A 12,686-nucleotide genomic window follows, 5' to 3' on the forward strand; every position below is an offset into this window, starting at 1 on the left:
AATTTTTGATTTGAAAAAAAAAAAAATCAAACTTTGTGTAATATTTGTTGATATATTAAAATATTGAATTAATCTTTGTAAATCAACAATTTGTTTATTTCAATTAATTTATTCCCACCTAATTACACCAATAATTTTAACTTAAAACAAATTAGGTTAAAATATTGTACAGCAATAAATGATAAACTATAATAGATTAGAAATAATATATGTTTAGAGGAAAATAAAGTGCTCTCGTTTACTGCAACAATCATCAATCGATATATGATTGAATGATACGAAAAAGAAACTGAAAAAATACAAATATTGTGATAGTTTATCCATCCTGAAATTGCTTAATCATCTCCATATATTTACCTAACTACCTAGAATTACCTTCCTTATTTACTTACTTATCCTGAAATTGCTTAATCATCTCCATATATTTACCTAACTACCTAGAATTACCTTCCTTATTTACTTACTTATCCTGAAATTGTTTAATCATCTCCATATATTTACCTAACTACCTAGAATTACCTTCCTTATTTACTTACTTATCCTGAAATTGCTTAATCATCTCCATATATTTACCTAACTACCTAGAATTACCTTCCTTATTTACTTACTTATCCTGAAATTGCTTAATCATTCCCATATATCTACCTAACTAATTAGAATTACCTTCCTTATTTACTTACTTATCCTGAAATTGCTTTCGTTATTATCATTATGATTCGTTATTCGTTATCATTAAGATTATTGTTAAAAAGTTGAGAAAAAGAAAAAAATATTTTATATATCCTTAGAATTAATAATTATTTTTTATTTAAACTTATTTCACTTTAAAACTTAACAACCTATAACATTTCGAAGTGAATTCAACAATACATGAAATTACATGAAAAAATAACGAAAAAAAAGTTGACGTGAAATTTTACTATATGTAAATTTTTTTTATAAAAATCAATATTAATGCTAAAAAATTATTCGCTTTTCATCAAATTTAAATTTTGAAACCAAAAAAAAAAAAAAAAAAAAACTGAAATGGCTAAGAAATAATTTTGGAAAACATAGAAAGAAGCATTTTATAAATTTATGATATAATGAAGAATAAATTTTCCCTTTTATTAATGAAATTTCTTCCAAGAATATAAAAATGTATAAAAACGTGACATGCTAATATCAGCATTCTATTCTAACAACAAAAAATTAATGGTACTAATGGTACTTTTATTTCATTGATAGTTTACGATATCCTGAAATTAGTAATATATCTCTTTTGTCTTAAAATTAATGACACATTAACTTTATATTCTGAAATTAATAATATATTTTGCAATTGTAAACTTTCATTTCTTTTTTTTTTCTCTTTTTACTGATCAATAATCAATAATATAATTTAGTTGATAGTAGAATATGAAAATACATAGTGTTAATGTTATCAGAATTAATTATTCTATCATAATTAAAAGATAAATGTAATGGATTCTACTAAGTGATACTTTGATTAATTACCTTTTTTATGAGTTATCATTAGTTAAGTGTAAAGTAACATGAAATAAAATAAATTGAAATTCAAAAACAATAATTATTACTCTTGCATTATTATTAGGTAAAATATAGAAATGAAATGTTTTTCATCAATGCTTTAAAATTAAAATAATAAAACTTTGAATTATTTCATTAAAATTAATTCTATTATTATTGATTTGTTAGAAAGAGAACAGAAAATGATGATGACGAGCTGTTGTTGTTGTTCTGATGTGATTTGGCACTAAATAACTGAGAGAATTTTGAATGAAATCAATGATAAATGCTGATATAAGGACGATGACTCATCGCTGAATTGAATTAACAAAAATATGTGAATGAACAAATTTGTTCGAAATTACTAACTCTATCTTTCAAAATTCTGAAAATAAAGATCGAAATAATACATTTTCTTTTTTTTTTCTTTCAAATAATGACATTTCATTGAAGAAAAATTGCAAATTTAATTCAATCGAAATAGACAAACAGCATCGTTACAATGAATATTTGCGCTTTATTTTATTTTATTTTTTTTGGTTGGGAGTTTGTTGCTTTTTCGTTTTTTTTTATTTCTTTTCTTTCTCAAAAGTGCGAAAGAGAAATTAGTCAAACAAAAAACGAAAAGAAAATTTTAGAAAACTGGAAGAAAACAAATGTGAAGAAAATTAGTAAATAAATTTGCCATTCTCAAAAATGAGAGAAGCAGAGAAAAAAAGACAAACAAATGCAAACTTTTCATCCCATTTTTTAAGATTTTTAAAAAGATAAAACTACCTGATTAGTTAAGGTAAAGATTGAAACTAAATCATACAAAAAGAAAATAAAATTGAAAGAATAAGAGGAAAAGGGAAAAAAATATTATGGAATCGATTGATAATACCACAACAATTGGTAAGAGAATTAGGTAATCTATAATAGAATTGAAAAAAAAAAAAAAAATTTAATTAAAAAAATTGAATTTTATTGGATTATTGATTGCAAAAGATTGTTCAATATTTTTATAACAAAACCTTGAAACCATCTAATTTTCGTTTCTTTTACACATTAAACTATTTGCTGTTTAAGATATGAAATTCAAGTTAATTTAAATAAATTTACTTTTTATTCGATTCAAAATTTTGACAGTGCTTCCTTTTATGATAAACCTTTTAATTTCATTTTAATCAATTTAAAAGTATTCTTATCAATATGCAATGTTAAAATATACATACATATATTTCTAGAAAAAAAAAAAAATATTATTAGCGAAAAAAAAAAAGAAAATTAAACTGAAATTTAAGCTTCAATCAATTTAAGTTTGCTAATCTATTTTACGGACTATTCCACAGGGAATTTGATCATTTCATGCGTAAGAAACAACTGAAAATGCATCTAATGAATGAAATGAAATGATGACAAAAAAGTGTCAACAAGTGTCACCAGAAAAGATTGTCAATCTATAGATGGATAGATGAAGAAAGCTAGGATACACAGAGAGATGTAGAGAAAGTGTATGTAAACATAAACATACTAATGTTACAATAAAGATGCATACAAATAAACGAGAGCAGACAGAGGCATATAAAGTAGATGGAGAGTTAAAGATACATACAAATGAACGAGAACAGACGGAAACATATATAATAGATGTAGAGTTAGTGATATATACAAAGAGAACACATATTAATGGATGCGAACGGGCAAAGTTATAGAAGTGGATGTGAGGATAGAGATCACATAGAAAGGAACGCGAATGGATAGAGAAACAGAAATAGGTATAAGGGATATATAATTTCAAACATACGGGTAGAGATCTATATTGGGAAAAGAGGGTGGCATAAAGCGAGAGCGTTATAGAGAAAAAGATAGTAAATGAGGGAATGGAAAGGATAGTGTCACCTTCAGGTGACAATTATTATTGTAATGAAATTTGGAACAAATGAAATGAAAGATCTGAATAAATCAACAAATTTACGTTTTATTTTCAAAACGTAATAAATTTTATTCAAATTATAATTTTTTTATACTTCAAATAGTAAAATTATTGCCAAAAAAATTAATTAATTAATCAAATATTTAACATTTTGGAATGTATTTACGGACAAATTAAATCAAATATATGTAAATTCTCTAATTAATTAACTTTAAATTCTTGTCCTTTTTCCTTCTTGCTCTTTTTGTTTGCTTATTACTGAGTATGCTGCAGTAATATTTAAAAGTATTAAACGAGGAATGTAGAGGAAATTACTGAAAAATAAGTTAAGATGAGATCTGAAATTGATTTATCTGAGTAATTGTCCATTAAAATAATTAATTACTTGTTTACAGTCACGGATAATTCATATCATTATAAGGAGTTCAGTCGATTGATCGTTTATTTCAAGCCATAATTAATAATTTAAGTAATTGGTTGATTAAGTAATTGTAAAGGCATTATATTGTTACACTGTGCAAAATTAAAAGTAATTTCAGGTTATTTTGAAAGCAAATGAAATTTTCTTCGTTGCATAAATATATCCGTCGTGCGATCCAATATAAACGAACTGAAGTTAACAAAACTAAGTCATTCTCGTATACCACTTATGTGATAAAGGAATTTTTAATTCGATTAGGAAAATCAATTGGAATTTTATCCGTACCTGTCGTATTTATTGATGTTATTGGCTATCCAGCAAGTATTATTGGATCATCAATGGAGGTTATTTTTTCACTGATTTCTTCCTCTTTTGAGATTTCATTCTGTTTAGGAATTGCACAACAATTATATGACAATAACTAACTAATGAAAGGAATCAGTCCATGTCAACCGGATGCAAAAACTGAGAAACAGTTCGCCAAATAAATAGAAGGCGTAATTGCATAAGTGTGATTAATGTTTTTGTAACTTACTAAATTAACAAAAAAATATCGAAAACAATTCTATGAATGAATTTTTTTTTTCTTTGTTATTTTTTATAATTTTTGATATTGATCAATTTGATTATCTCTATTATAATGATGTTATAGTATAAGTAATTAAGATAGAATAAGTAATTAAAGGTCAAAAAAAAAAATTAAAGGTGACAATAAACTTAAACAGGATGAAATACAAGCGATAATATATAAGGGCGAAGCAAAAACAAAAGAAAAAAAATGACACTTTAAAAAATCCATCAAGTAAACATAAATTTTAAAATGACATAATAACCTTATATTATATATGTATATGAAATATTTTTCTTGTTTTATTTAAAAAGGTTGATATGAAAAAAGCAAAAAAAAAGAAAAAAAAAACATACAAACTACTTAGATAGAAAGAATTATAATATAACTTTTCTTCTTTAATTTAATTTTGAAGAAGAAAAATTGTTAAAAAAACAATAAAATAAAGACTTTTGTAGAGTTTCTTTTTTTTTTTTTACATTACTTCTAAAGTTTAAATTAATATTTTTCTCACGTTTCATGACATTTGAAGTGTAATGATAAGTGATTGGAGCATGAAAATGTAAGAAGAAAAAAAAAAATAATAGTTGGGATGAAATTATCGATCATCGATAAATTTATGATTATATCGAATTAATTCATTCGATCGGTTAAAATGCAATTGGCAATCATTCCATTTACACATAAATTACTTTTCACCTAAATTTTAACAATTTTATCAAAAAAAGAAACTAAATTGGAATAAAATGTCAAGATTTTTTGATAATATGAATTGATTGATATGTTAATGATAAATTGATAAAGAAAAGAATGAGTGGGGAAAAATAATTATTAAAATTGTGATTAGATATTTTATTTCTCTTTATGAGTAATGCTTATCAAAAGTTTTATGATTAAATAAATATAAAACAATAAAATGCAAATATAGCAATGATAATGTTCACATTGTTTGCTTCAATAATACAAGAAAAATAAAGTTACTTTTAAGTTTAAAATTATTCATTTCAACTGATAAATCAGCTGAGTTTATTGAATTAATGAAAAAAAAAAAAAAAAAAAAAAAAAGAAAGAACACTTTAATATTTAAAAATCTAACATTTTCATATATGCATGCTTCAATTTTTAAATTTTGCTAATCAATCGATTATGATTGCAATTGTAAAATTGATAAATATAATTTTAATGAACTCCAAATTTTTTTAATTTAAAAATCATTGAAGTTCTAAATTTATTCTTGAAGATTTTTCCTGTAACAATAATTCTAAGATTTAAAATTGTAATTTTATTTTGAAATTTGAAAGAATTTTTTTTTTTTACATTTGCGAAAAAAAAAAAATAATTCAGAAACTTTCAATATAACAAATATAATTAATTCAGGATGGTATTCTCATAGCACGGATGGCCGAGTGGTCTAAGGCGCCAGACTCAAGCAAACAATACGTATGCTTCACACGAGAACAGTGTGTGAGATTTGGAGTGTTCTGGTATCGTGATCGATGCGTGGGTTCGAATCCCACTCCGTGCACACGTTTTTACAATTTTTTCTTTTAATCTTCTGGCGGATATTTACTTTCTATCTTACTTAATTTGCTTATTTCAGTGAAAGATTTTAGGACACAGAATATAAAATATTTATAAATTTAGAGAGTTCAAGAAAAGATGAGCCTTTCATTTGTTTCAATATTTCATCCTAAAAAGTTTTTATGATTGAATGAAAATATTTAATCCTTTACTGTATCGATTCACATAACATAAATTTCTGTTGAAGTTAGTGAGATGAAAATTTGTTATTTACAAAATGCAATGATCTTTTTGACTGATAACACAGGACTTATCGAATCGTTCACCCAATCAATTTAAATCGAATTTTAAAAACGATTTCATTTCTTGTTTGTGAGATAATGTTAAATAGTAGTAGCAGTATAGGCAATTTTGAGGATCTTTGTTTTTTTTTTTTTTTTGGAACTAAGGAATCCTTGAAAATTTTCGAAATTTTAAATTTCTCTTAAATTATTGAGGAAAAAAAAGGAAACCATTCTTTTGAATTAACAAATACATTTTCAATTTGAACCATTTTTTATTGTAAAAAGAAAGCATAGGATTAGCAAAACAGTTTGGTGCTGACAATTAATCCTACAACAATATAAAAAAATTGGCAGTGTAATAATATGCAATTCTATACAATTCAGCAAGTTTTTCTTTTTTTTTTTCTGGAGGATTTTTAAAAAAATAAAAATGAAATTTATAAAGACAAGGATTTACCCGATAAGACTAAGTGAACTATGTAAATAAGTGTGATATGACAAAAACAGCTTTTCTATCACATTTTTCCTTCACTATCAATTTATGGATATGCGTAATTACTAAATTAACAAAATTTATTGTTTTTTGAAAAAATCTGATATTTTCCTTGTCGGTGGGCTCAACTTTTTCATTACTCTTCTTTTTTTTCGCTTTTTAGCCGTTGTTTTAGAATGGATAGCAGCAGTGATAACTTTTTTTTCTTTCTTTGTATCAGAAATAATCTGTATATCATCATCATCATCATTCTCTTCCTGTACCTCTCTTCGTGAATGATGCACATCCGCCTATAACAAAAGTTTTATATATTTTAGCTGGAATACAAAACTGCACAAACAGATTCATGTTGTACTCGTTGAACAGCATTTTTATATCAAGAATAAAGAACTTCCTGTTCAAATGAAAGATGAAGTTTAGTAAAATACTGTGAAAATAACAAAAAATTAATATGCTTCTGAAGTTGAAGATCGAAGTACCAAATTAAACTGAGGAGCTTTTTAGAGTCCTTCAACACTGATCAACGCACCACCACAAGTAATTGGAAAACAAAGTCAGGTTACAAAATAAATCAGAAATTACTTTAATTCTAAAACAATAAAATTCAAAGCATTTACCGAAGTTTGCACTGAAGTCTTCGCTACGTTTTCAATAGGTACGGCTAAACTTCTAGTATCTTCACCGGTGGAAGCATCTAGCACTGAATTTTCCGCTACATCTATTGCTTTCGTTACCCACTCTGTGATTTGTTTCGAACGACCATCAATCCCTTCTCGAAACCGATCTGCGGAAAGCGCAATATTCTTCACCGATGGATCCCTAATAATTCATGTTGAATTTTTGAATTATTTCAAGGAGAAAGCAAAAGTTAGAGCTGAATGGAATAGTTACAAAAGAACTAAAGCTAACACAGAGCATAAACAAAAGTATTAGTATATTAAACAAAATAATAACTCGAATGTTAGCTCAATAAAATCGAATAAATTGTTTTCTAGAAAAAAGGACAAGAAATATTTTTTATTGAAATTACCAAGTTTCCGGTATGCCCGACTTGTTAATATGTCGAAAAATTGCCCAAACTGATGTAAATAAAGCTTTCGGATCATATGTCTTCATCTGCATACTTCTAGTAAGATGTATGTCAGTTGTGCAACCAATATGGAGTGTTGAAGCGGTTCGAATATTCTATATTGAAGCTTATGAAACTCCAAATCAATCAACTAATAATTTGGAAAGTGCAAATGAAACTCCTAAACTATAAACATGCATAATCTTAAAAATTATGAAAGCATCAAACTATTAAATGCATGCAGCACATGGCTCGATAAATGATGAATAATTAAAAGAATATCAAACTCAAGAAAAAAGCTTAGTAATGTTGCTTGAACCTTCCGCTCAATTTAATCTTTGATAAAATTTTCATTAATTTGCACTGCGCTAACTTCATCAGCTAACTAATATGTGCTTGTAATTTTTTTGATCGACCGAATCTTTTGGGTATCTACAGTTAAAAGATATATACAACAATAAGAGATCGAAACTGCTCACTGTTAAGGAAAATAATCAGAAATGAAGTATTATCGTAGTTTTTAAACGTTTTCAAACGAGTTTAAGCAATAATATATGATCAAATTGTTTCATACCGCTATTTGATCATCAATTAAGCGTTTCACCAATTCTTTGACTAAACCTTCCAACCAAAATTTCACATCAACATCCGTTTTTAGAGCATTAGCACCGGGGAAATTTTTACTTACAGCAACTGAGCTTTGCTTATCACGTGCAGTAACTTTTTCGTCATCAATACCTGAAATATTAGGATACGTTTTTCTGTACAAACTCCAGTCAGCATGAAAACAGAAATTCGGGACCGACAATAAAATTTCACTTCTCATTATAATCACTAGCTTTGGAAACTTAACTTTCAAACGATCTCAATACATTCCTACGTCATGTCTTTACGGACGTCATATTCTTAAATGATGCATAAAATCTAGCTTCCACATAGTAGGACTGTATTTGAAACTACAAATAAGTCAGTATATATTTTAAAAAGAAAAGTTGAAATACCTTACCGTGTGCAATATTGTATATCCACTTTGCTTGAGCTGGAAAATATTCGCTGAGATGTGACATCGATATTTCTGATAATTCACCCATTGTCTGTAGTTTTTGAAAAAGAAACACTATGAATTTTCCAAAATATACATAAGCTACTTAATCTGTTTTGGTAATTCAGTCCATGAACAGCAATATATACTTTAATATTGAATTTTTCCATTAATGCTCTTCCTAATTTGCCACCAAGATTTCGCACTTCATTTATAGGAGTGTATTCGAAAACTTTAGGTATAGCTTCATTGAATACAACAGTCTGCTGACCAGGCTTGTGTCGTGAACAAACTAATTTAGCAATCATCTGAAATATGACAGTTTTGAGTATGCCACTGGAATATATTCTAAGAGGCTAACAATCTTCTGAACTCGTTAAAACTAAACGAAATAATGAGTTACCCATGGTAATAATCAAGAAGTCTAACAAAAAATAAAAAATAAGATAAAATTTTGCCATAAGAATGCTGTTAGTTAATTTTTAATTTTGATTTGAAATCAGTACAAAAAGGAAATTTCGAACTTATCTATATTTTATTATATCTTTATGAAAACAAAATTTTCGAAACAAACCTTGCTACTACCAATTCCGGCAGAACAATTGAACGCAGTGCTTTTCTTTATATTCCTTCTTATTTGTTCAACCAAATCAGCTCCAATAATCAATTTCAACTAAAAATTACATAATTTAATAGATTTTCAGTTACATGACAACTAGATTTGTGATCATCGAGACAGCTTAATGACAGCATGTCCAAATTATATCTGCCAATAATTCTTCAGTTATATCTTGTTATCTCTCATTTGGTTTTCGGTAATAATAATAGGAAATAAACTTGTTTAAAAATAATTATTCATCAAAATGCAAAATTCAAGCATTGTCAAATAGAAAATTTCTCAAGTATCTCAATGAATACCAGTAATAGCTTTCAAATAAAGAAACTCAAAATTCAATATTTCTTTAGCCTATAGTAAATAAATACGATAATGCCTTGTATTCATCCTTTGTTTCGCATGTTTCTGATATAAAAGAATGCAAAGATCCAATCCTATCATATTTCCAATCCGGAATTTTGTCTTCATTCACATCTGTTCCGTTAGCAACATGTGTTGTAGGAAATAAATCCATTGCATCAAATTTCCCATACTATAAAATGAATGTTTTAGCAAAAATAAATAAAAAACTTACTGGAAGGAGAAATAAATTCTTTTCTTTATCTTTTATTCATCCAATGTGGATACAATAAGGAATTTTATTTCGTTATCCGCTATCTCTATTGCCTTTGATCAATAATGCTCAACCCGAAAGACAGCAATGCTTTTCTCTAGTTGCAACAATAGACACAAATATTTAAATAAATCACCAGAAAAAAAAGTAGAAGATATATAACGAAATATAGAATGAAATATATAATAAGCGTTACTCTAAATTAATTTGGATAATAAATAACAAATGTAAAAAAAGATATATAACTATCGAATTAAAATAAAATCGAAATACCTTAATCGAAGGATCGGTGGTTTCGTAGATATGCTCTACTAAAGCAGTAAGATCCAAATAAGCTTCATCAACCGATGCCCGTTCAACAATAATTCGTGAATTAAATTCATGTAAAACTTTAAATACTTCCGCAGATGCATCCCTAAATGAAACTCTAGCTTATTCAAGCTATACCTTTGCTATAGTGTTTTTTTCATTTGATTTCGAAACAATTGAGAAAAAAAGACCAAAATGGCCATCAATGCAAGCATTTCAGAACAGTGGTAACTTCCTTAGAAAAGCTAAATGATTTCAGAATTTATAAATTTGCAAATGCAAAATTTTTACATATTTGCGTAACGACTAGCTTTTGTAAAATTAACATTATGATTTTGCAATTTATAAAAGATGCAAATATTTGAATAGCTACAAGAAGCAAAATTCTACTAACCTGTAACGTGTGATATCTGCCTTATCAACATGTTCGCCAACTGGCACATAACAAAGTGTCAATTCAGAACATAAGGTTTTGGCTTGCTCAGGAAACATACCACGTTTGATACCAAAAGGTCTTGCTTCATATGATATAGCAAGTAAGCTGCAATGAATGGTAAAAACATTTGCTATAAAATAGACAAAATTGAAATTGTCAATAAAACCACTTGTAAAATAAAACGGAAATATTAAAAAAAAAAAAAGACTTAAATAAACGTAAAATAATTTTTAATAAAAGATTCATCAAAGACTACGATTGAGTAAATAAATAAACAAGTGAGAAATGAAACTTTAAAGTTGGAATTAGAAATGCAACTTGAAATGAATTTTAAATAAAAACCTGAAAGATTGCAAAATATTCAGATGAAAATTTTCGACTAATTATTTGGAAATGCTTACCCACCACCTCGATTATTACCACTGCTATGTTGAACAACAGCGACTGGTTTACCATAAAGATGAGGTTGAAGACGTTGTTCCACCTGAACATAAAAGCAATCCATATCAATTAATGCAATTATTCGTTTTTTTCCCATATTATCTCTGCAAAATAAATTTTCACAACTAATAAGAAATTTGAAATTTTAAAAATAAAACAACAATTGATACCTAAATATATGTTGAACAAATAAGAATAAGAAACTAAATAGTAAATTTTTTTCCAAATAAATGTAATAGTTGAAATGCATATTTAATGATTTAATAATATTTGCTCACTAAATTAAAAGTGGAAATTTGAGTACCTAAAATTGCATAAACAATAAGTTGTTTATTAATAAATTAAGGCAACTGAGAATAAATGCTACTAATATAATTTTGTCTCTTACTATAAGTAAACACAGGTTAGAAAATACATTGTATAAATCACTTACAACAATGGAGAATATTTATGAAGTATGTTTAGGTAAAAATAAAATAAATAATACAAACGAAAAAAAATACAGACTAAATAATAATCTCAAAAAAACATACATAAATTGAAATGATATTATGCTATAGCAAATATTCAAAAAGCATTTCCTCAAAAACTTTAAAAGTTTTAAGTTTACTTTTCAAGAAAGTAAGAATTTCAAATGTTCGTTAAATTCTAATGTAAATAATAATCAACAAAGATTAAATATAAATAACCAAGAATAAAAGTGATAATTAACCAAAAAACAAAATGTAATACAAATGATAATTAACCAAAAACAAATCTAATACAAATAATAAACCAAAAAAAAAAAAAAAAAAAAAGAACTAATTGAGACTTAAAATATAGCAATGATTATTTTCAAATAAAATTTCGAACAAATTTCATATAAATTTACGATACCTCTTGAGAATACTACACTTATTGCACTAGAATTACATTGAGTACCACTAATTAATTTCCAGGATTCCTAGAATTGAATATTCAGGTTTGTATTTAGGAATTAAAAACATATAACAGCGGTCCTAACCTTCTCAACCCAATGATATAAAATAAATAAATAAATAATACTCTCAACTCCGTCGCAATCTGAATTAAAGCCTACCAAACCTTTTTGGTAATTTTTTGACATACATTTAAGCTTGTTCGGAGATATTTTATGTTTAAAAAATTGAAATGGAGTAATTTATAAATTCAATAGATTAGCTTAATTTTTAATCATTAAAATTAGGATAATGTACAATTTGATAACTACTCTTTTTTTTTTTTTGATAACCTATCTGACACTCTTATTTGTTAATCTTATCATTCGTTTAATTTATCATAACTGAAATTAAATATTATATTGTATCACTTAGTAGATTTTACTGTTGTTAATTTTTTAATAAATTTCATCAGTTTGCTTTGTAATGAAGTGCTAAAGCTTCTTTGAGTTCTTATCAATCGTTAATCTTTCACTTTGATAGTGTTATTTTG

The 12,686-nt window shown here is 26.2% G+C and overlaps 1 protein-coding gene and 1 non-coding gene across 2 annotated transcripts; one reads left to right on the forward strand and one right to left on the reverse strand.

Annotated features, from left to right (window-relative positions):
- The first annotated feature begins 5,892 nt into the window (after window positions 1-5,892).
- Window positions 5,893-5,938, forward strand: Bm14551. Its single transcript has one exon. It is a non-coding gene; the product is annotated as a tRNA-Leu (tRNA).
- An 853-nt stretch (window positions 5,939-6,791) lies between these two features.
- Window positions 6,792-11,334, reverse strand: Bma-polh-1 (ImpB/MucB/SamB family protein; the record flags this gene model as incomplete). The annotated part of the gene is made up of 11 exons (XM_043077820.1): window positions 6,792-7,001; window positions 7,329-7,530; window positions 7,742-7,896; window positions 8,355-8,518; window positions 8,787-8,874; window positions 8,972-9,130; window positions 9,397-9,495; window positions 9,911-9,970; window positions 10,325-10,466; window positions 10,755-10,901; window positions 11,198-11,334. 11 exons carry the CDS (start codon window positions 11,332-11,334, stop codon window positions 6,792-6,794), a joined length of 1,563 nt encoding a protein of 520 aa, XP_042933754.1.
- Window positions 11,335-12,686: the final 1,352 nt, after the last annotated feature.

This window comes from Brugia malayi, assembly GCF_000002995.4.
Source record: "Brugia malayi strain FR3 genome assembly, contig: Bm_v4_Chr1_scaffold_001, whole genome shotgun sequence".
Classification (NCBI taxonomy): domain Eukaryota; kingdom Metazoa; phylum Nematoda; class Chromadorea; order Rhabditida; family Onchocercidae; genus Brugia; species Brugia malayi.